Source organism: Thamnophis sirtalis, unplaced genomic scaffold (genome assembly GCF_051295495.1).
Source record: "Thamnophis sirtalis isolate CommonGarterSnake01/CBP01778 unplaced genomic scaffold, rThaSir2_p1.2 scaffold_2, whole genome shotgun sequence".
Lineage (NCBI taxonomy): Eukaryota > Metazoa > Chordata > Lepidosauria > Squamata > Natricidae > Thamnophis > Thamnophis sirtalis.
Window position 1 is genome coordinate 53,058,707 of NW_028261382.1, and position 24,376 is coordinate 53,083,082.

General features: G+C 47.0%; 1 protein-coding gene across 1 annotated transcript; it reads right to left on the bottom strand.

The window, feature by feature from the left end:
• Positions 1-4,451: 4,451 nt before the first annotated feature.
• P2RX2 (purinergic receptor P2X 2) lies at positions 4,452-22,282 on the bottom strand. The gene is given in 14 exon segments (XM_087703475.1): positions 4,452-5,051; positions 6,216-6,293; positions 6,380-6,445; positions 8,320-8,410; positions 10,036-10,166; positions 12,371-12,509; positions 13,818-13,898; positions 15,221-15,290; positions 15,293-15,313; positions 16,575-16,641; positions 17,666-17,674; positions 18,472-18,543; positions 19,928-20,063; positions 22,155-22,282. Coding segments are annotated over 14 exon segments (1,197 nt in total). The 3' UTR covers positions 4,452-4,943.
• Positions 22,283-24,376: the final 2,094 nt, after the last annotated feature.

Here is a 24,376-nt window from a genome sequence, read left to right on the forward strand (position 1 = left end):
CCCACAGTCAGGAAGTTCGATCCTGACCAACTCAAGGTTGACTCAGCCTTCCGTCCTTATGAGGTCAGTAAAATGAGGACCCAGATTGTTGGGGGGCAAAAGGCCGACTCCGTAAACTGCTTAGAGAGGGCTGTATAAGCACTGCAAAGCGGTATATAAGTCTAAGTGCTATTGCTACTGTTATTGCCCTTCCTCCCTCCCTCCTTTCCTTCCTTCCTTCCTTCGTGCACAACGGTTAGAATGCAGTATTGCAGGCTAATTCTGCCAACTGCTAGCAGTTCGAATCTCGGCAGGCTCAAGGTTGACTCAGCCTTCCGTCCTTCCAAGGTGGGTCAAATGAGGAGCCAGATTGTTGGGGGTTTGCAAGAGGCTGACTCTGTAAACCGCTTAAAGAAGATTGTAAAGCACTATAAAGCGGTATATAAGTTTATTGGTATTCCTTCCTTCCTTCTTTCCTTCCATCCATCCATGGTGCACAGTGGTTAGAATGCCGTATTGAAAACTAACTCTGCTCAAAGGTGGACTCAGCCTTCCGTCCTTCCGAGGTGGATAAAATGAGGACCCAGATTGTTGGGGGGGGGACGGGACGGGACAAGAAGCTGACTCTATAAACTGCTTAAAGAAGATTGTAAAGCACTATAAAGCGGTATATAAGTTTATTGATCTTCCTTCCTTCCTTCCTTCCTTCCTTCCTTCCTTCCTTCCTTCCTTCCTTCCTTCCTTCCTTCCTTCCTTCCTTCCTTCCTTCCTTCCTTCCTTCCATGGTGCACAGTGGTTAGAATGCAGTATTGAAAACTAACTCTGCTCAAAGGTTGACTCAGCCTTCCATCCTTCCGAGGTGGGTCAAATGAGGACCCAGATTGTTGGCGCCAAATAGGCTGACTCTGTAAAAGTGCTTAGAGAGGGCTGTAAAAGCACTATAAAGCAGTATATAAGTCTAAAGGCTATTGCTATTGCTTGCCTCCCTCCCTCCCTCCTTCCTTCAGTTTGACTCAGCCTTCCGTCCTTCCGAGTTTGGTGAAATGGGGACCCAGATTGTTGGGGGCAAGAGGCTGACTCTGTAAACCGTTTAGAGAGGGCTGTAAAAGCACTATAAAGCAGTATATAAGTCTAAAGGCTATTGCTATTGCTTGCCTCCCTCCCTCCCTCCTTCCTTCAGTTTGACTCAGCCTTCCGTCCTTCCGAGTTTGGTGAAATGGGGACCCAGATTGTTGGGGGCAAGAGGCTGACTCTGTAAACCGTTTAGAGAGGGCTGTAAAAGCACTATAAAGCAGTATATAAGTCTAAAGGCTATTGCTATTGCTTGCCTCCCTCCCTCCCTCCTTCCTTCAGTTTGACTCAGCCTTCCGTCCTTCCGAGTTTGGTGAAATGAGGACCCAGATTGTTGGGGGCAAGAGGCTGACTCTGTAAACCGTTTAGAGAGGGCTGTAAAAGCACTATAAAGCAGTATATAAGTCTAAAGGCTATTGCTATTGCTTGCCTCCCTCCCTCCCTCCTTCCTTCAGTTTGACTCAGCCTTCCGTCCTTCCGAGGTTGGTGAAATGAGGACCCAGATTGTTGGGGGCCAAGAGGCTGACTCTGTAAACCGCTTAGAGAGGGCTGAAAAAGCACCAAGAAGCGAGCTATAAGTCCAAGGGCTGTTGCTTCCTTCCTTCCCTCCCTCCCTTCCTTTCTCTCTCTCCCTTTTCTCTTCCCTTCCTTCCTGCCATGGTGGTGCAGTGCTTAGAATGCAGCACCGCAGGTTAACTCTGCTCACATTGCCAGCAGTTCGATCCTGACTGCCCTCAAGGTCGACTCATCCTTCCGTCCTTCCGAGGTGGATCAAATAAGGACCCAGATTGTTGGGGTTTGCAAGAGGCCGGCTCTGTAAAACTGCTCAGAGCGGGCTGTGGAAACCCCGTAAAGCGGTATATAAGTCTTAAGTGCTATTGCGATAAAACGAATGGAAGCAATCGTGCACGCCAATAAGGGTTGTTGTGTTGTTGATTTTTTGTCCCTGCTACGCTCAGTTTCGGGGTGTTCTTTTCCTGCGTGTCGCTCACAGACGGAGCGAATCCCTTTGGTCTGCAAAACACACACAACTCTCGCGGTTGCGGTATCCGTTCCCTGCAAAGTGCCATCCGTTGGCGTCGGCTGGCGCTTCGCCATTGGGACGAGGGCCAACCCCAATCAGTCTGGCTCCGCAGTGCCTTCCTCCCCTCCTCTCCCCATATTTGGGGGGGGGGGACGTCGACCCTTTTTGGAACAACAGATAAAGGCAACACTCAAGTGTTGGCACTTCCCCGAAGCTGTCTGTTCCCCCTGCAGCTAATTAGATTGCGTAAATGGCCTGATTCAATTAGGTTCTTGCTTGCTCGGCCCGCTGTGCTTTTCCACTCCGGAAAGGCGATCAGAAGAAGAGGGAGGTTTTGATTCCGAAGGAGAATAAAACTTGCCATTTATTTATTTTTTCAGCGTTTCTGGGTTCTTTTAATTAGCGGAGGCCGTATCCTTGAAGGTTAACTATAGCAATAGCAGTTAGACTTATATACCGCTTCCTAGGGCTTTCAGCCCTCTCTAAGCGGTTTTACAGAGTCAGCATATATTGCCCCCAACAACAATCCGGGTCCTCATTTTACCCACCTCGGAAGGATGGAAGGCTGAGTCAACCTTGAAGGAAGGAAGGAAGGAAGGAAGGAAGGAAGGAAGGAAGGAAGGAAGGAAGGAAGGAAGGAAAAGGATGGAGAGAGAGATAGAGGGAGAAGGAAGGAAGGAAGGAAAAGGATGGAGGGAGGGATAGAGGGAGAAGGAAGGAATAGCAATAGCAGTTAGACTTATATACCGCTTCATAGGGCTTTCATCCCTCTCTAAGCGGTTTTACAGAGTCAGCATATCGCCCCCACAGTCTGGGTCCTCATTTCATCCACCCCGGAAGGATGAAAGGCTGAGTCAACCCTGAGCCGGTGAGATTTGAACAGCCGAACTGCAGATAGCAGTCAGTTGAAGTGGCCTGCAGTGCTGCACTCTAACCACTGCGCCACCTCGGCTCCCTCTCGGGTATTCCTCCAATTTACGACACAATTGAGCTCGGCTTTTAGGCTGCTAAGATCCTAAAGTGGGTTTTGCCCCCCCCCTTTTTTTTAATGTAAATGTGTTTTTATTTTCCATTTTCATTTTCGTACAGTCACATATATACTGTGCAGAACCGGGGCCTTATAACTTTAAACAATAAACACAGCCATTCCTCTTGTCAATAATACCCCCAAAAATAGAAACCCAATGTACCTCTTCGACCCTCCATACACCCTTTCTTTCGCCCCCCTCCAATTTTCCATCTTCCCTCCATCATTCCCCTCTACCCTACTTCCCCTCCCCCTCTACCACTCCTCTCTCCCAATCCACTCCCTCCCTTCCTTCTCCCCCTCCCTCCAGTCCTCTCTCCCACCCTCTCTACCCCTCTTTCTTCTATCCCTCTACTCCTCCCTTCGGTGTATTTCTACAATCTATTAATATATCCAGCTTGTCCTCTTTTTACAGTGGAATTAAAGAGCAACAGTATACAAGTGCAATCACGTTACTTTAAAAGGTTTTGCCCCCCTTTTTTACGACTGCCCGCCACATCGGTTAAAGCGCCACCGATGTTAAATTGGTAACGCAGGGTTGTGAAGGGGAACCGGCTTCCCCCATCGACTTGGAAGGTTGCGAAAGTTGATCATGTGACACACACACACCGGAACACTGCAGCCGTCGTGAGCCAATGGTCAAGCGTCCGAATGTAAATCGTGCGGGGATACTGCAACCGTCATAAGTGGGGGGAAAACAGTCGTAAGTCCCTGTTTTCAAGAGTGGGGAGGGAAGGGAGATTTTGCAGTGTCCTTCCCCTGCCCCGCCCACCAAGCCCCGCCCACAGAACCGCTAGTAAAAAAAAAATTTTGGATTTCGCCACTGCCCCGAGCTCCATATTCTTGGAGGATTTCACTGGAGAGTCTATGGTGGGGTTCGGGGAGCCCCTTCTGAAGACGTAACTCCAGCTATTTTTTTATTAACTCGTGCAAATTCTGCTATTTTCAGCCCTTCGGAGGGTATTTCGGCCTCCGTCCTTCCCCAAACTTCCAATAGAGGTAAAAAAACAAGAGTCTCACAGATATTTTTAATTATTTTTTCCCTTCTACAACACCTTACAGTCATTACATCAACATTGTTATGTCATCATACCTGTACATGTATATAATATTTCGCTTCTATATTTACACACCTTTATGCACAGTTCTATATATATTTATATATATATATATTGGTTTTTTTGGCTTAATTAATTTTGTTCCTGTTTTGCAGCCATTTGTACCAATTGTTCCAAATTTCATAATATTCCGACTCTTCTTTATCTTTTAATTTCAGTGTTAATTTATCCATCTCTGCACAATCCAAAGTTTTTTCTTTTATCACTAATTCATCCGAGGGGGGTATTATTTTGTTTCCAGCATTGGGCAAATGCTATTCTAGCTGTAGTTAGTTAGGAGATGTGTTAACAGAGCCTGCCTTTAGCCAGGAGAGAAAAATATCCAGCTTCCTTTCTTTTTGTAAATTAGCCACGTTAATCCAGCATAGCCAAAAATCAGAAGGAATCGGGTAGCCGCTCGGCAGGCTGACGCTAATTTTAATAAAAATAATTAACCTGGATCGGTTCGTTTTCTCTTCCCTCGTGTAGTCCGCGGAGAAGGGGTGGATCGGAGAGCAAATGGATTCTGGAAATGGATTCGGCGAGGACAGAAGGAATCTCCTGGAGCTCTGTTATCATTCTTGGTGGAGGGAACGTTTCCTGGGAAAAGGCGAAGGAGGGTCTCCTGCTTGGGCGAGCGGGGGGGGGTCAGTCTAGATGACCCACAAGGTCCCTTCTGACTCTGTTATTCCGTTGTTTACCAGGTGCAAATATAACCCAGGCAGATTGGACGGAAAGTGGGGTTCTAGGGACTCGGAGGTTGCTGGGGGTTTTCCAAAGAGAAAGTTTGGTGGCCGAAATTGGTGGCCCCGAATTCAATTTTCACACAGGCCTCATCGGGACTCTTTGACACCTGGCCAGAGAGAAAGAGAAACCAGTGAGTATCTGGTGTGCAGTGATGGCTTTTAAAAACAATTCCCTGCATTTGCGGGCAGAGAAACCTAATCAACTTAAGGGAAATTTGCTGACAGCGAGAAGAATTAATCTGTGGAACAGCTTGCCTCCAGATGTTGTAAATGCTCCATCCCTGGAGGTTTTTAAGAAGAGATTGGAGAACCATTTGCCTGAAGTGGGGTAGGGTTTCCTGCCTGAGCAGGGGGTTGGACTAGAAGACCTCCAAAAGTCCCTTCCAACTCTTATTCTTTTGTTATTTTGCTCTTTCCTTCAAACATGACTTGATCCCCCAGATGATGGAGCAGCTTTTTCTCTGACAGGAGGGAGTCATTACAATCCTCCTGTTCCTTGAACTTCTTGGCATCAAAAAAACAGCGACTCGGCTATTACGGGGAAAAAATGTTGCTTCACAATTTGGCATCCCCGGGCATGTGACTGAAGCTTCCCAAGAGCATGAAGCCCCACTCTGTGTCCTGACAAAAAAACTCCTTTTATTAAATTGGCTGTGAATTCTGATCATTCACAGCCAGCAAAGTCTTTCAAGGGAGGATTTACGGTCACAGACCTTATCTGACTTGGAGAGCTGCCAGACGGAGATCTGCAAAATATGGCAAGGAGCCTCGGAGAGTCACGAACCAGTGAAGCGAACTAATGGTCTCCTGCAAACTCCACTCCCTTTTCGCTCCTCTTTTATTCCCTCTGGGAGGGGCCATTCACCGTCCACCTGTGTCTTTACTCCCAAGTCGACCCCTGTTCTTTAGCTCTTCCCTTCTCCTGGCAGCTCTGCGCATGCACACACTGGGAACAGCCTCCAGCTGTTCTTCTGCCTCACTGATGTCTGACTCTGAAGGCAGTCGATAACTGTCAGACGGCTCTGGCCCCTTCTCTGCCTCCAACACAGAGCCCTCATCCGAGCCTTCCCCAGACTCCAGGACTGGCCCAGGCTCCTCCCCAACTTTCCTCACTGTCCAAATCTGTTCTGCTGGCACCCTACAACAGCACATGGTTGCATTCTTGGTCAATTATGGTTGTATGTCCTTACTGACCTGGGTCCAGTCTAATGCATGGGGGCCTATCCCGAAGACCAAAACATGGAGCGACCGACCTGCTGCTTCCTTCCTACCTGGTCAAACTTCCGGGCACTGTACACCTTGTTCTTATTCATGAAAGTCAGCAATATCCAGTCGCAGAGGAAGGACACCTGCCCAAGAAAAGGGAGGAGTGGGGGCAGAGATGATCAGTATGTAAAGAGGACGGTGCAGGGACTCCCCAGGGCTTGCTACTCACCACTCCGATGGATGTGAGGGCTGCGGCCAAGTTGATGATGGTTGGAATAAGGCTAAACTTCCCAGCCTAAAAAAAAAGGGAGACCTGTTGTGACTCAGCAGATGTCTCCTGTGAGTCTTTTCGGGATGCAAGATGACCAATGCAGCTGGGGCTCGTTAGTGGCATCGTCTGGGGATAAAAGGACGGATGGTGCCACGCCCTGGTTGCAGGAGTCAACGTTCATTGATCCTCGGTCGTGGTTTATTTGTGAGAGACACTTGGAGAAGTGATTTGCTTTCTGTAACCCTGATTCAAGGAGACACTTGGAGAAGTGCATTGCTTTGTAAGAGTTTTGTTTTGTATTCTGTTATCTTCTTGTCAGAGACTTGATTTATGTTTATTTTTGGGCTCGCAGCCAGTCTGAGCCGAGGACTGATAAAGTTCTTTCCTTTTAAGTTTGTCTGCCTGTTGTCTTAACGAGCGGAGAAGGGGGGACAGAACAGAGACCCAAAGGAAATCTTTAGGTCAGCAATTCAGCCCCGATCGTTGCAACCCGGAGGCCATTCCCGTAAGGCCATCTGTCCGTCACTCCACCACTATAAACTTGGTAAAATGAAACGCCTGGGCTGTTTTCAAAATATGCATAAATAGTAATATATATTTTTTTAAAAAACAAACTCTTTAACGTCATATGCATATTTGGAAGGAAAACCTGATGTTCCTGGATGTGAAACGCCTTTTTTTTTTGGTAAAGATTTTTTTTAATTTTCAAAACAAACACACAAATCCTCCTTCTTTACATACTGTAGAAAGTGTATCAGCTGGTTACAAAAGGCTTTTGTGCATCTCTTCCAGAGTCCTCAAACATAATTCATATTAATTCAAATATCTTAAAATATTTATTATATTACCATCATCATACCTCCACTTTTATTTGACTATAGTTATTTAAACGTCCTTCATCCTAAATTATACCAAGATTTAACACATAACCACATGCTGGCATTTCATTTACTTAGTTATAAAATCCTCCATTAACATTAAATCCTCATATCCTGTTTTAGCTAAACATCCATAATATTTAATACCAAAATTTTCTAATCCTCCATGTATATAATTTATTATCATTATCCTTTATTTAACTATATCCTATATCATAACATTTCCCCCCTATTAGTTAAAAGTTAACTGTGTCTAAGAGCCGAGGTGGCGCAGTGGTTAAATGCAGCACTGCAGGCTACTTCAGCTGACTGCAGTTCGGCGGTTCAAATCTCACCGGCTCAACGTTGACTCAGCCTTCCATCCTTCCGAGATGGGTAAAATGAGGACCCGGATTGTTGTTGGGGGCAATATGCTGACTCTGTAAACTGCTTAGAGAGGGCTGAAAGCCCTATGAAGCGGTATATGTCGAACAGCTATTGCTATTGCTAACTGCTAATTTTGTTCTTTTTTATTATTATTGTTATTAATAATCTTTATATATAGTCCAAAAATATTTCTAACCTTCCCTTCTCATATCCAATTATTACTTATCATAACAGCTCAACATTGTATACATTACTATTATTATCAATTTTTATTTAACTGTACCTATTATCACTGAATTTAACTAAGTTTAGCTAATTTTGAATTATACTCTTCCATCTATCAACCTGTATCTTTCCAATAGCAAAACAATCCTATATCTACTGCCATTTGTGGATCCAATTCTCCAAACATCTTTTTTAAAAAGTCTGTATGGAGTCCTCTTTGCACCTCCTTGTTTGTAGTATCTCTCATATAATGTTGGACGTGAAACGCCTTTTGTCGATTTATCATTTCCTAAAATGCCATTGTCCGGTTTCCGGAAGATGCCCCCGTCTGTTATCAAGTTGACAGCCATACAATTATGTCTAATCAAGAATGATGTGGCAAATAAAACCGGGGGGGGGGGGCAGCTACAAACGTGGCATGGCCCTTACCTGTCCGTGCACTAAGACATCAATGCGGATTCCGTAGGCTTTGAACAAGGTGCGGGTGCTGCTCCCGCCATGCTGATAATATTTTGCAAACCTGGAGAATTAAAACAGAAGTTTTCGGGTTTTCCAGATCCGGCTGTTTAACTGTTACGGGTGACAACCCCTCTCGGTCCTCCAGAACAGAACAGTTCCTTTTGAGGAGTTGGCTTGAGATTGCCCTGAAGATGATTAAAAAGACAATCTGGCAGTTTGGGACTTTTTTTTTTTAAAATCGAAAGACTCGCCGCTTAACCCAGCATTGCCCAGGTATTTATTTAGAGGGGGGATATGTTTGGACCAAATGTCATTTCTAATGTTGGGTTTCCCTCCTTACCAGAGGGAGCCCCCTGGTGGAGTACTGTGAAGCCGTTACCACGGTAACACCACTCCGCTGCACAATAAAAGCTATTTTACGGCAGTACAGTAGAAGCCATTTGAAGGCACAACAGGCTACATCTTAACAGAACACACATCCTGAGGGGTGTTAGGGGTTTCTTACCCCCACAGTATTTATCTCCAGAGTGTAAGTCATCTGTGTACCAAGTTTGGTTGAAATTGCTTCAGGCGTTCCAGAGTTATGCTGGAACATACATACATACATACATGCAGATAGATATAGAATATAGATTAAAAACACACATGGCCTTTCTGAAGTTCTATGAAACATGTCTCTTAATCATCCCAACAGGGCAGATTTCTTCTCTTTTTTTTTGGTGGCAGTGGGGGGCAGGGGGGGGGAATAAAACAGAAAACTAGGGAATCTGGAAAAATCTGCATTTGGGGCCCCCAAAAGGAGACGTCACATCTGCACATTCTGGTTTTATTCTCCCGCTGGGTCAGCTAGCTAGATTGACAAGACAACCGTCATCCACCCTGGGTGGCGCCAAATGCTGGGCAGCAACAACAGGGACCGAAATGCTCTCTCCATGCCATGGAAATGCGAAGGCTCCGTTGCACATTGGGCATCTCCCTTCTTGACCACATCACAAACGACAGCATTTTGGTGTGGCACCGATTCGAGAGAAGACGAGAGAAGGCCGACTCTGCTGGTATGGATGTGTCCAGGGAGCAAGCACCTTCCATCGTGGCCTACCAAGACTGCCTACCAAGTAGAAGTCAACGGCCGGTGAACACAAAGCCCTCGTCCAAGCCTTCCCCAGACTCCAGGACTGGCCCAGGTCCCTCCCCAACCCTCCTCACTGTCCGAATCTGCTGCCGGCTCCACTGGCGGGCTACAACGGGAACAGAGATTCATTGTAGCTTCTCCACCTCTGTCTACTCTCAGCTGGCCTTGAGCTGGAGCGATGCCTCCTCCTCGCCTGGATGCCTCCTCCTCGCCTGGATGCCTCCTCCTCGCCTGGATGCCTCCTCCTCGCCTGGATGCCTCCTCCTCGCCTGGATGCCTCCTCCTCGCCTGGATGTCTCCTCCTCGCCTGGATGCCTCCTCCTCGCCTGGATGCCTCCTCCTCGCCTGGCACAGCGTGGATTCCACCCACATTCCAATTCTTCCTCCCTCCCCCCTGCTTGCAAATACATTAGGCTGACCGGTTGCGAAGGGGGAAGCAAGCAGGAGGCAAAGCCTCCTTACACCCCCGGACGAATCAAAGATGAAACCCCAAAAGCATATTGAGGCTTTTCCCTTTGTTGTCCGGACAAAAAAAAAGGCAACAAACATATTACCGGTAATTGTAGCCGGAGGAAACCGGAGTCCATTTGGGATCCAGCCTGCGGAAAGAATATCTGGGGTTGCACTCGGAGTCCGGCAGGTCAAGATTGCAATTCCAGTTAATGATCACGCCGATCACACCGCCCTACCAGGCGAAAGCAGAGCCGAAATAATCAGAATCGAGGCTGGAAGGGACCTTGGAGCTCTTCTAGTCCAGCCCTCTCAAGCAGGAGGCCCTAAATATTTAGAACGTAGAATAATAGAGATGGAAGGGACCTTGGAGGTCTTCTAGTCCAGCCCCCTCAAGCAGCAGGCCCTAAATATTTAGAACATAGAATAATAGAGATGGAAGGGACCTTGGAGGTCTTCTAGTCCAGCCCTCTCAAGCACGAGGCCCTAAATATTTAGAACGTAGAATAACAGAGATGGAAGGGACCTTGGAGGTCTTCTAGTCCAGCCCCCTCAAGCAGCAGGCCCTAAATATTTAGAACATAGAATAATAGAGATGGAAGGGACCTTGGAGGTCTTCTAGTCCAGCCCCCTCAAGCAGGAGGCCCTAAATATTAGAACATAGAATAATAGAGATGGAAGGGACCTTGGAGGTCTTCTAGTCCAGCCCTCTCAAGCACGAGGCCCTAAATATTTAGATAATAATAGAGATGGAAGGGACCTTGGAGGTCTTCTAGTCCAGCCCCCTCAAGCAGGAGGCCCTAAATATTTAGAACATAGAATAATAGAGATGGAAGGGACCTTGGAGGTCTTCTAGTCCAGCCCTCTCAAGCACGAGGCCCTAAATATTTAGATAATAATAGAGATGGAAGGGACCTTGGAGGTCTTCTAGTCCAGCCCCCTCAAGCAGGAGGCCCTAAATATTAGAACATAGAATAATAGAGATGGAAGGGACCTTGGAGGTCTTCTAGTCCAGCCCTCTCAAGCAGGAGGCCCTAAATATTTAGAACGTAGAATAATAGAGATGGAAGGGACCTTGGAGGTCTTCTAGTCCAGCCCCCTCGAGCACGAGGCCCTAAATATTTAGATAATAATAGAGATGGAAGGGACCTTGGAGGTCTTCTAGTCCAGCCCCCTCAAGCAGGAGGCCCTAAATATTTAGAACATAGAATAATAGAGATGGAAGGGACCTTGGAGGTCTTCTAGTCCAGCCCTCTCAAGCACAAGGCCCTAAATATTTAGATAATAATAGAGATGGAAGGGACCTTGGAGGTCTTCTAGTCCAGCCCCCTCAAGCAGGAGGCCCTAAATATTTAGAACATAGAATAATAGAGATGGAAGGGACCTTGGAGGTCTTCTAGTCCAGCCCCCTCAAGCAGGAGGCCCTAAATATTTAGAACGTAGAATAATAGAGATGGAAGGGACCTTGGAGGTCTTCTAGTCCAGCCCTCTCAAGCAGGAGGCCCTAAATATTTAGAACGTAGAATAATAGAGATGGAAGGGACCTTGGAGGTCTTCTAGTCCAGCCCTCTCAAGCACGAGGCCCTAAATATTTAGATAATAATAGAGATGGAAGGGACCTTGGAGGTCTTCTAGTCCAGCCCCCTCAAGCAGGAGGCCCTAAATATTTTGAAGTTAGAATAATAGAGATGGAAGGGACCTTGGAGGTCTTCTAGTCCAGCCCCCTCAAGCAGGAGGCCCTAAATATTAGAACATAGAATAATAGAGATGGAAGGGACCTTGGAGGTCTTCTAGTCCAGCCCCCTCAAGCAGGAGGCCCTAAATATTTAGAACTTAGAATAATAGAGATGGAAGGGACCTTGGAGGTCTTCTAGTCCAGCCCCCTCAAGCAGGAGGCCCTAAATATTTAGAACATAGAATAATAGTGATGGAAGGGACCTTGGAGGTCTTCTAGTCCAGCCCCCTCAAGCAGGAGGCCCTAAATATTTAGAACATAGAATAATAGAGATGGAAGGGACCTTGGAGGTCTTCTAGTCCAGCCCCCCCCCTCAAGCACGAGGCCCCTGACCGTTTCAGACTGGTGGCTGTCCAATCGGGTCTTAAAAATCTCCAGGGATGGAGCATCCACAACCTCTGGTGGCAGGCTGTTCCCCTGGTTGATTGTCCTCACTGTTAGGAAGACCTGAAGCCAGGGATCCTCCCCAGCACCTTCACCACCACACCCGGCGTGGCTGAGGGGGTGGCCCGACTCAAGGTCATCTCAAGGTCGCTTCTGGGACTTCGAACTAACATCTGGGTTTTCCCACATCTAAGACTAGCACCTAAACCCCTGCCCTTTCCTCTCCTTGCCCCCCCCAACACCCTAAAACATAATGATCTCCCTACCTGACATATCAGAGTAACGAGACCGAATGCCGCAGCCAAGATAAGGTGGGTTACCTTTTGGGCCAGTTCGGAAAAGTTCTCGCCTGCCTGTGCCACAATGAAGCCCAGCTTGAAGATGGGGCAGTAAAGATCGGTGCTTTCGTTGAAAGTGCAGTTCCTCAAGTAGCCATCGCTGTTGTCCTTGATGTTCTGTCTAGGGTGGAGACAAACCGGGGTGATTAGCCGGAAACCTAACCTTGGAGGTCTTCTAATCCACCCCCTGGCTCAAGCAGGAGACCCTCTACCCCATTTCAGACAAGCTTATCTGTCCAGTCTCTTCTTTAATAGCAATAGCAATAGCAGTAGACTTATATACCGCTTCATAGGGCTTTCAGCCCTCTCTAAGCGGTTTACAGAGAGTCAGCATATCGCCCCCAACAACAATCTGGGTCCTCATTTTACCCACCTCGGAAGGATGGAAGGCTGAGTCAACCCTGAGCCGGTGAGATTTGAACCGCTGAACTGCTGATCTAGCAGTAGCCTGCAGTGCTGCATTTAATCACTGCGCCACCTTGGCTCTTAAAATCTCCAGTGATTGAGCACTCACAGCTTCTGCAGGCAAGCGGTTCCACTCGTTAATTAACAGGATAACAGGAGTTGGAAGGGACCCTGGAGGTCTTCTAGTCCAACCCCTGGCTAAAGCAGGAGATCTATATCATTTCAGACAAGTCTGTCTGTTCCGTCTCTTCTTTAAAACCTCTAGTGAGGGAGCACCCACAACTTCCTGTGGCAAACTGTTCCACTAATTAATTAACAGAATAACAGAGTTGGAAGGGACCTTGGAGGCCTTCTAGTCCAACCCCCTGCTCAAGCAGAAGACCCTGTGTTTCAGACAGGTGGCTGTTTAGTCTTTTCTTAAAAACCTCCCATAACCTACAACTTCTGGAGGCAACGTCTGTTCCACTGGTTAATTGTCCTCACGGTTATGAAATTTCTCCTTAATTCTAGGTTGCTTCTCTCCTTGATGAGTTTCCATCCATTGTTTCTTGCTTTGGAAAAGCAAGTTGACCCCCTCTTCCTTATGGCAGCCCCTCAAATACTTGAATACTGCTATCATGTCCCTCCTAGTCCTTTTTTTCTCTACATCGGGTGTTGGCAAGCTGCAGCTCCAGAGCCGCATGTGGCTCTTTGGGCCACTGCTGCGGCTCCCTGTCCGATCACTGGCTGGCCTCGCCCTCCCCTCCTAGCCATACCCAGTTCCTGCAACCATTCTTCATGTGTTTTGGTCTCCAGGCCTTTAATCATCTTGGTTGCTCTTCTCTGCACTTGTTTTTGGCAAAGCCTCAACCTCTTTTTTTGTAACGCGGTGACCAAAGCCAGATGCCGAATTCCAGCTGTGGCCTTACGAAGCGGTACTAAACCTTCATACGTGATTTTGATTCTCTGCCTCTGTTTATGCAACCCAGGATCGTATTCGCTTTTTTTTTTTTGCCTGCTGCCGCAAATGATGATAGGTCCTTACTTGGTGAAGTGAAAGCGCGGGAAATGAATGCTGTTCTTGATCAGAATGGTGAACTCTGGCGCCATCGCTGCCAAATTCTCACTAGGAAATGGGAGGGGAAAAAGCCACATTAAGTCAGAGACAAAACTAATCAGGATGCAGCCATCTGCATTTTTCTGGGCCTGTGATGCCCACGGGCAGAAATCCTTTCCTTCCTAACTCTCTACCGCGATTACAACCGGATGTAAACCCAAGCCTTCACCTAGATATAGAAATAAAATGAAGCTGACCGTGGGCAATGCCAACTCATCCATGCCCAGAATCCCCTTTGGCTTCCTTTGCAGCTGCTGGCTTTTGAAGACCAGGTAAGATCCTTCGAATTTGTGGGATCTCCACCTGCTCGCGAGAAATGCAGCTTAAACTTCGTCCTAAGCTGTCCTGGGATTGACATAACCTGAACTCAGAAGGTTATAAAAGTAAGGAAAAGTAAAATATTTCACATTTCAGGCTTGTGGGGTTCTATTACTATAGCCTATGACTGGTTCTACTCCTCCTAGGGAGTCAGTTTCTTGATCTGGTCTCTCTCTCTCTTTCTCTCTCTCTGTTTCTCTCTCTCTGTTTCTCTCTCTCTCTATTTCTCTCTCTCTTTCTCTCTGTCTCTCTGTTTCTCTCTCTGTTTCTCTCTGTTTTCTCTCTCTCTCTCTGTTTCTCTCTCTGTTTCTCTCTCTCTCTGTTTCTCTCTGTCTCTGTCTCTCTCTGTTTTTTCTCTCTCTCTGTCTCTCTGTTTCTCTCTCTCTCTCTCTGTTTCTCTCTGTCTCTGTCTCTGTCTCTCTGTTTTTTCTCTCTCTGTTTCTCTCTCTCTGTGTGTTTCTCTGTCTCTGTCTCTGTTTCTCTGTTTCTCTCTCTCTTTCTCTCTCTCTCTCTGTCTGTCTCTCTCTCTCTGTTTCTCTCTCTCTCTGTTTCTCTCTGTGTGTGTGTTTCTCTCTCTCTCTGTCTCTCTCTCTGTGTGTGTCTCTCTCTCTCTGTTTCTCTCTCTGTCTGTCTCTGTCTCTCTCTCTCTCTGCAGAGGGGCGGTCCCGTGTCACGCTCATCATGGCCAAGCCCCCCCACCAGCCCTCCAAGGTGAAACCCAATCCTGATGTGGCCCTCGATGAAATTGAGTTTGACACCCCGGATCTTGTAGCCCGCCAGCAGAGGTGGCAGCCGATTCAGACATTGAGGAGGGTTGGGGAGGAACCTGGGCCAGTCCTGGAGTCTGGGGAAGGCTCTGAGGAGGGCTCTGTGTCGGAGGCAGAGAGGGGGCCAGGGACGCCCGACAGTTATCAGCTGCCTTCGGAGTCTGACATCAGTGAGGCAGAAGAACAGCTGGAGCCTGTTCCCAGTGTGCGCATGCGCAGAGTTGTTGACTCCATGTTTCTTCTTACCTGAACGTCGCCCCGTTCTCCACAGGACACCAGGCCATCACCTGACAGGTTTTCTTGGTGATGTTGTAGGGACGCAATGCCCCGTCTTCATTCCTGCAGAAAAAACAAAAAATGTGAATCTCCCCTTTGCCTCTGCTTTTATGCTCAGGTTATTTGCTCTCAGATTAACAGATGAGTCAGAAGGGACCTTGGAGGTCATCTAGTCCATCCCCCCCCTGCCCAAGCAGGAGACCCTACACCCTTTCTGACAGGTGGCAGTTCAATCTCTTCTTGAAAGCTTCCAGGGATGAAGCTCTCACACCTTCTGAAGGCAAGCTGTAGGAAGGAAGGAAGGAAGGAAAAGGAAAGAAAAAGGAAGGAAAATTGGAAGGGATCTTGTAGGTCATCTAGTCTAACCCTCTGCTCTGCCAACCCTCTGCTCAAGCAGGAGACCGTACATCAGGCATCCTCAAACTAGGGCCCATGGGCTGCGTGCAAAGTAATGCAAAGTATACTCAATTCAAAGTATCCGGCCCCTGGAGTAGTGGGATAAAAAGCAACTGCCAGCTTGTAAAGAAGTGCTTTAAAAATCTTTTAAAAATGCTTTAAAAACAGCCTTTCAGATGTTTTTCACACACAAGCCCATCACGTGGTCCAATCTCCCACTGCGATGCTGGCAGCTTCCACCCATCCAGTTCCGGTCAGGTGCAGAGGCAAAGGATGACCTTGGCTTTCTGGAAAGAATGTTGTTATGGCTACATAGCATCTCACTCCGTACAATCCCATTTCCCCACCATAGAAACTGCATAGTAGAATCATAGAAAGCGTGGCAGGCCAAAGCAATAGCAATAGCAATAGCAGTTAGATTTATATACCGCTTCATAGGGCTTTCAGCCCACTCTAAGCGGTTTACAGAGTCAGCATATTGCCCCCAACAACAATCCGGGTCCTCATTTTACCCACCTCGGAAGGATGGAAGGCTGAGTCAACCTTGAGCCGGTGAGATTTGAACAGCCGAACTGCAGAACTAGCAGACAGCTGAAGTAGCCTGCAGTGGTGCATTTAACCACTGCGCCACCTCGGCTCTTCTTTAAAGACCCAAAAGAAAAAATGGCTGCAGGCCAGACAATTAGTTTCTTTCCCAATAGGCCGGTTATCAGTAGAACATACATGTAGGCCTGGCCTTACGACGACGGTTCATTTAGTGACTGGCCGAGCATGACCACTTTTCCCTCAATTGCAACCTTTGCAGCGTTCCCATCCAAATTCAGCTGCTTGGCAACATATTTGGGACCACTGCTGGTCATGTGATTGATCCCCTGTGCTGTCCCGAGAGACGGACAGACCGGCGGCTACTGGATTACCCCCGACTCACCGTTTCCCAGCACCCCCACCTCACCGGTGGCACATTCGTGGTCAGAAGCGCAGGAGGCCCTCGGGTTCTGCAGAAGACAAGACACAGGAGAGGGGTTGGTGGGTCAGTCAAGATGCCAAGACGGTCCACCGTCCAGTTGGTGAAGCCAGAAAAAGAAACTCCCGGGACGTTATTTTACCAAGAGTGTAGAAATCAAAAGACGCTTGCTCCTGGGGAGAAGAGCTACGGCAAATCTAGGCAGCATCCTAAAAAGCAGAGACCTCACCCTGCCAACAAAAGTGTGTCTAGTCAAGGTTTTCCCAGTTGCAATGGGTGGCTGTGAAGGTTGGACCATAAGGAAGGCTGAGTGCCAAAGAATGGAGGCCTTTGAACTCTGGTGCTGGAGAAGAAGACTCCTGCATTGAGTCCCTTGGACTGAAAGGCCATCCAAGTGGTCAGTCCTAGAGGAGATCAACCCTGACTGCTCTTTAGAAGGCCAGATCCTAAAGAGGAAACGCAAAGACTTTGGCCACCTGATGAGAAGGAGGAAGGACTCCCTGGAGAAGAGCCTCATGCTGGGAACGACGGAGGGCAGAAGAAGTAGAAGGGGACGGCAGAGAAGGAGGGGGCTGGGTGGAGTCACCGAAGCAGCAGGCGTGAGCTTCAATGGACTCTAGAGGATGGGAGAGGACAGGAAGGCCTGGAGGAACGTGGTCCATGGGGTCGCGATGGATCAGACACAACTTTGCGACTAACAACAACAACATAGAAAAGATTAGATAGATAGATAGATAGATAGATAGATAGATAGATAGATAGATAGATAGATAGATAGAAAGATAGATAGATAGAAAGAAAGAAAGAAAGAAAGAAAGAAAAGATGGACTGCAAGGCCATCCAACCAGTCAGTCCTAGAGGAGGTCAACCCTGGCTGCTCTTTAGAAGGCCAGATCCTGAAGAGGAAACTCAAAGACTGTGGCCACCTGATGAGAAGGAGGAAGGACTCCCTGGAGAAGAGCCTCATGCTGGGAAGGATGGAGGGCAGAAGAAGAAGAAGGGGATGGCAGAGAAGGAGGTGGCTGGGTGGAGTCACCAAAGCAGCAAGCGTGAACTTCAATGGACTCCAGAAGATGGGAGAGGACAGGAAGGCCTGGAGGAACGTGGTCCATGGGGTCGCGATGGATCAGATACAACTTTGCAACTAACAACAACAACATAGAAAAGATTAGATAGATAGATAGATAGATAGATAGATAGATAGATAGATAGATAGATAGATAGATAGATAGATGATTGATAGATAGATAGAATGTAGATAGATAGATAGATAGATAGATAGATAGATAGATAGATAGATAGATAGATAGATAGATAGATAGATAGATAGATAGATAGATAGATAAGATGGACTGCAAGGCCATCCAACCGGTCAGTCCTAGAGGAGATCAACCCTGACTGCTCTTGAGAAGGCCAGATCCTGAAGAGGAAACTCAAAGACTTTGGCCACCTGAGGAGAAGGAGGAAGGACTCCCTGGAGAAGAGCCTCATGCTGGGAACGATGGAGGGCAAAAGAAGAAGAAGGGGACGGCAGAGAAGGAGGTGGCTGGATGGAGTCACCAAAGCAGCCGGCCTGAGCTTCAATGGACTCCAGAGGATGGGAGAGGACAGGAAGGCCTGGAGGAACGTTGTCCAGGGGGTCGCGATGGGTCGGACACAACTTCGCAACTAACAAGAACAAAACTTTACTGACTAAAGACTCAGAAGTGCAGCTGGTTCCACCCATAGTGAAGTTTAACAGAAAAGGCGGAGTTTCTCCGTGGATATTCACAGCCCACCCTCACCCACCCACCCACCCCGCTTCTCCCAAGGGGTGTTGGTGCTCGCGATGGCTCCTTGTTTCGCGCCAACGGTTTCCTACCTCCGGGCAGGTCTTTTGGGTCTGCGAAGGGGTCACTTCCACCCGGGTGATGATGCTGAAGACGCTGCCCCCCTGCAGGGGAGAGAGGAGGGGGTGAAGGCGGCCGCCCAAGCTTGCCCTTCAGAGCCACGTTTCCCCCCCTGAGCAGGGAGCCGTGACGTGGATTGGTGGAAATCAGCCTTATGGCACCCTGAGCAGAAATATATTTTACAAAAGGGCCCTCGCCCCCCCCCCCCCAAGAGTTCCTTTCAGATATCTGCTGATATCATGTCTTCATTGGCGGATCCCGGTTTATTTCAAGGAAGGAAGGAAAGAAGGAGGAGGGAGGAAAAATAGGATTAAAGAGGAGGAAGGGGAAGGAAGGATTAAAGAGGAAGGAAGGGGGGAGGGAAAAAAGGATTAGAGAGGAAGGGAAGGAAGGAAGGAGAGGGAGGGAAGGATTAAAGAGGGAAGGAAGGAAGGATTAAAGGAAGGGGAAGGGAGAGAAGGAAGGATTAAAGAGAAAAGGAAGGATTAAAGGAAGGGGAAGGGAGGGAAGGAAGGATTAAAGAGGGGAGGATGGAGGGAAGGAAGGAAGGATTAAGGAGGGAGGGAGGGAAGGATTAAAGAGGGAAGGAAGGAAGGATTAAAGGAAGGGGAAGGGAGGGAAGGAAGGAAGGATTAAAGAGGAAAGGAGGGAGGGAGGGAAGGAAGGATTAAAAGGAAGGGGAAGGGAGGGAAGGAAGGATTAAAGAGGGGAGGATGGAGGGAAGGAAGGAAGGATTAAGGAGGGAGGGAGGGAAGGATTAAAAGGAAGTAAGGAGGGGGAAGGAAGGATTAAAGAGGGAAGGAAGGATTAAAGAGGGGGAGGATGGAGGGAAGGAAGGATTAAGGAGGGAGGGAAGGAAGGATTAGAGAGGAAGGAAGGGAAGGAAGGAAGGATTAAAGAGGGAAATAAGGATTAAAGAGGGAAGGAAGGATTAAAAGGAAGTAAGGAGAGGGGGGAAAGAAGGATTAAAGGAAGGGGAAGAGAGGGAAGGAAGGATTAAAGAGGGGAGGATGGAGGGAAGGAAGGATTAGAGAGGAAGGAAGGGGAAAGGAGGGAAGGAAGGGGAAGGGAGGGAAGGAAGGATTAGAGAGGACAAGAGGAAAGGATTAGGGAGGGAAGGAAGGAAGGATTAGAGAGGATGGAAGAGGAAGGAACGATTAAAGGAAGAAAGGGAGGGAAGGAAGGATTAAAGGAAGGGAAGATAAGAGGGATGGGGGAAGGAGGAGGGAGAAGGGAAAGAGGAGGAAGAAAGGAGGGATCTAATTGAAAAGTTAATACTTCCAATGTTTCGATCTATGCCTCTGTTATACAACCCAGGATCGCATTTCCAGCAAGGCCAAGGGTGGCTGAGTCCTTTCCCCCCCCCTCCCCCAAATGCTCCTCCTGAGATTGCTTGGAGAGGTTGCTCTGGGGGGGGGGGTGTCTCACCTCTGGGGGCTTCACATATTCCTCCACATCCCACACCTTCCGCTGGGAGGAGGTCACCCCCTTGACTTTGGTAATGACCGAGCTCTCCGGGCCGGATTCACACTCCTGGTAGCCCTTCTGGTTACTGAAGACGTACCTGTGGCAAAAAGAAAAGGAGGACTTGGGTGGCACCTGAACAACTCCTCCCCCCCCCCGGCCTTAAAACAGAAAATCCCCTCCTCAACTCCCCCCCCTCAAAAAAAGTTACTCAGACCTAATCCACATATCAAAGGATAAGGTCTGCAAACACAACAGAATTCATTCAAGTAGGTCTCCCAGAGGAAGTGCACGTCCACAAGAATAAACACCTACACACACACACACACAGACACACACACACACATCACCCTAGAATCAACACATAGACATTTCAAGCTCCCCCTATAAAAACCGCCTCCTGTACCCCATTTCTCTGCCACCTGCCCGTAAAAGCAAATAGTTTTGCTTTTAGGAATATATGTATGTATGTGTGTATCTATCTATCTATCTATCTATCTATCTATCTATCTATCTATCTATCTATCTATCTATCTATCTATCACTATCTATCTATCATCTATGTATCTATATATCTATCATCTATCTATGTATCTATATATCTATATATCTATATCTATCTATATCTATCTATCTATCATCTATTTATCATCTATCTATGTATCTATATATCTATATCTCTATATCTATCCATCTATCTATCTATCTATCTATCTATATCTATCTATCTATCTATATCTATCTATCTATCTATCATCTATTTATCATCTATCTATGTATCTATATATCTATATCTCTATATCTATCCATCTATCTATCTATCTATCTATATCTATCTATCTATATCTATCTATCATCTATCTATTTATCATCTATCTATGTATCTATATATCTATATCTCTATATCTATCCATCTATCTATCTATCTATCTATCTATATCTATCTATCTATCTATATCTATCTATCTATCTATCATCTATTTATCATCTATCTATGTATCTATATATCTATATCTCTATATCTATCCATCTATCTATCTATCTATCTATATCTATCTATCTATCTATATCTATCTATCTATCATCTATTTATCATCTATCTATGTATCTATATATCTATATCTCTATATCTATCCATCTATCTATCTATCTATATCTATCTATCTATATCTATCTATCTATCTATCTATCATCTATCTATTTATCATCTATCTATGTATCTATCTATCTATATCTCTATATCTATCTATCTATCTATCTATATCTCTATCATCTATCTATTTATCATCTATCTATCTATCTATCTATCTATCTATATCTCTATATCTATCCATCTATCTATATCTATCTATCTATCTATCTATCTATCTATCTATCTATCTATCTATCTATCTATCTATCTATCTATCATCTATCTATTTATCATCTATCTATCTATGTATCTATGTATCTATATCTCTATATCTATCTATCTATCTATCTATCTCTCTAGATAGATAGATAGATAGATAGATAGATAGATAGATAGATAGATAGATAGATAGATAGATAGATAGATAGATAGATATGTTCTTTCCTCGCAGCTCTCTGGATCTAATATTATAATATTGATAAAGGTAAAAGTTCTCCTCGCACGTATGTGCTGGTCGTTCCCGACTCTAGGGGGCGGTGCTCATCTCCTTTTCAAAGCCGAAGAGCCAGCGCTGTCTGAGGATGTCTCTGTGGTCAAGTGGCCAGCATGACTCAATGCCGAAGGCGCACGGAACGCTGTTCCCTTCCCACCAAAGGTGGTTCCTATTTTTCTACTTGTATTTGTTACGTGCTTTCGAACTGCTTGGTTGGCAGAAGCTGGGACAAGTCACGGGGGCTCACTCCGTTACGCGGCGCTGGGGATTCGAACTGCCGAACTGCCGACTTTTCTGATCGACCAGCTCAGCGTCTTAGCCCCCGAGCCCCCGCGTCCCTATTGAGTTGGTCTAGATAATATTAGATCATAATATAATATTGTATTAATATATTAATGTTGATATGCAATATTAATAAACACACACACACACATTCCCATGTGTTTCCTTGGCTAAATCTTAACGCTCCCCGAGGCACACACAACGATATCTACCCCAAAAGCATCTTTGTAAATACCCCACCACTCTCTCTCTCTCTCTTCCAGGAAGGGGTGGGGGACCCTTACCAGATGAAATAAACCAGGATTAGAAGCTGGACCAGCCGGTAAATGATGCCCAGGTGAGGATTCTTCACCAACATCACTTTGGGGGTCTCGTAACTCCAGAAGTCCCTCCAGGCGTTGGCAAAACCCATCGTGCCCCTACTCCTTTCGTCCGGAAGATGAGACGCCCTCGAACCCAGGGGGCCACCGCCTTTGATGTCTTTATGGGCGAGGAGGGGGTCTCATATCAACAAACGGAGAGGACGGTTGCAGCTTCCCAGGGAGAGAATGTATGTCCAAGTGGCGAGAGCCTGCCCAACTCTTTGCTTTACGCACTGGCTCGCCCCAAGAGGAGGTTGCAGGATTGACAGATCCCAGGGTGAGTGGGTGGGTGGGCAATCCATTGTCTCCGGCAATTGGCAAGAAAGGCGGAGTTCACCCGTGGGGCAGGATCGCCCTCTGGTGCCATCTGAGAGCACCACATCCTCCTGTCCAGCGGGGGAAAAAATCTTCGGTGGTCTTGGAGCTTGCCTTGTTTCCCCCCCCCGCAGACGTTTCATTAACCCTGCTAGGTAACAGCATCAGAGTGATGGTTGTCACCTAGTATGGGTAAGGAAACGCCTGTAAGAAAAGAGGGAAGGTCAGAGAACACCAAGGACCCCACTATCTTCCTCATCATCATCATCTTCCCCCCCTCCTCCTCCTCCTGGAAACCCCCGTTTTCATCTTAACACTGTTGATGTCATCAGTTGGGTCTTGAAACATCTGTACGAAAGCAAATAAACTAAGAGCACCAAAGACCCCACCATCCTCCCCCCTCTTCCTCTTCCTCCCCCTCCTCTTCCCCCCTCTTCCTCCGTCCTCCCCCTCCCTCCTCTTCCTCCCCCTCCCTCCTCCTCTTTCTCCTGGAAACCCCCATTTTCATCTTAACACTGTTGATGTCATCAGTTGGGTCTTGAAATATCTGTACGAAAACAAGCAAACTAAGAGCACCAAAGACCCCACCATCCTCCCCCTCCTCTTCCTCCTCCTCTTTCTCCTCCTCTTCCTCCTCCTTTCTCCTCCTCTTCCTCCTCCTCTTTCTCCTGGAAACCCCCATTTTCATCTTAACACCGATGATGTCATCTAGTTGGGTCTTGAAACATCTGTACAAAAACAAGCAAACTAAGCACCAAGGATCTCACCATCCTCCTCCTCTTCCTCCCCCTCCCTCCCCCACCTCTTCCTCCTCTTCTTTCTCCTCCTGGAGACCCCCATTTTCATCTAGGACTGGAGGCTAAAACATACGAAGAAAGGTTGCAGGAACTGGGTAGGTCTAGTTTAATGAAAAGAAGGACCAGGGGAGCCAGGATAGCAGTCTTCCAATATCTCAGGGGTTGACCCAAAGAAGAGGGAGTCAAACTATTCTCCAGGGCACCCGAGGGCAGAACAAGAAGCAATGGATGGAAACTAGTCAAGGAGAGAAGCAACTTAGAACTGAGGAGGAATTTCCTGACAGTGAGAACAATTAATCAGTGGAACTCCCTGCCTCCAGAAGTTGTGAATGCCCCAACACTGGAAGTCTTTAAGAAGATGTTGGATAGCCATTTGTCTGAATTGGCATAGGGTTTCCTAAGGGGTTGGACTAGAAGACCTCCAAGGTCCCTTCCAACTTTATTATTCTATGTCACTTAGTTTGAGTAATGAAACGTCTGTAAGAAAACAAGCAAGCTCAGAGAGCACCAAGGACTGCACAATCTTCTTCCTCCTATCTACAATCCCCACTCCCAGCACTGATGATATTACCTAGTTTGTGTAAAAGATTGGAGGTTTTCAAGAAAAAAAATGAACAGTCCTTTGTCTGAAATGGTATAGGGCCTCCTGCTTGGGTTGAGGGTTAGACTAGATGACCTACAAGGTCCCTTCCACTATTCCTTCCTTTTTTCTCCTTTCTTTCTTTCTTTCTTTCTTTCTTTCTTTCTTTCTTTCTTTCCTTTTTCTTCTCCTTCCTTCCTACAGCTTGCCTTCAGAAGGTGTGAGAGCTTCATCACTGGAAGCTTTCAAGAAGAGACTGGACTGCCATCTGTCAGAAATGGCGTAGGGTCTCCTGCTCGGGTTGAGGGTTAGACTAGATGACCTACAAGGTCCCTTCCACTATTCCTTCCTTTTTTCTCTTTCTTTCCTTTTTCTTCTCCTTCCTTCCTACAGCTTGCCTTCAGAAGGTGTGAGAGCTTCATCACTGGAAGCTTTCAAGAAGAGACTGGACT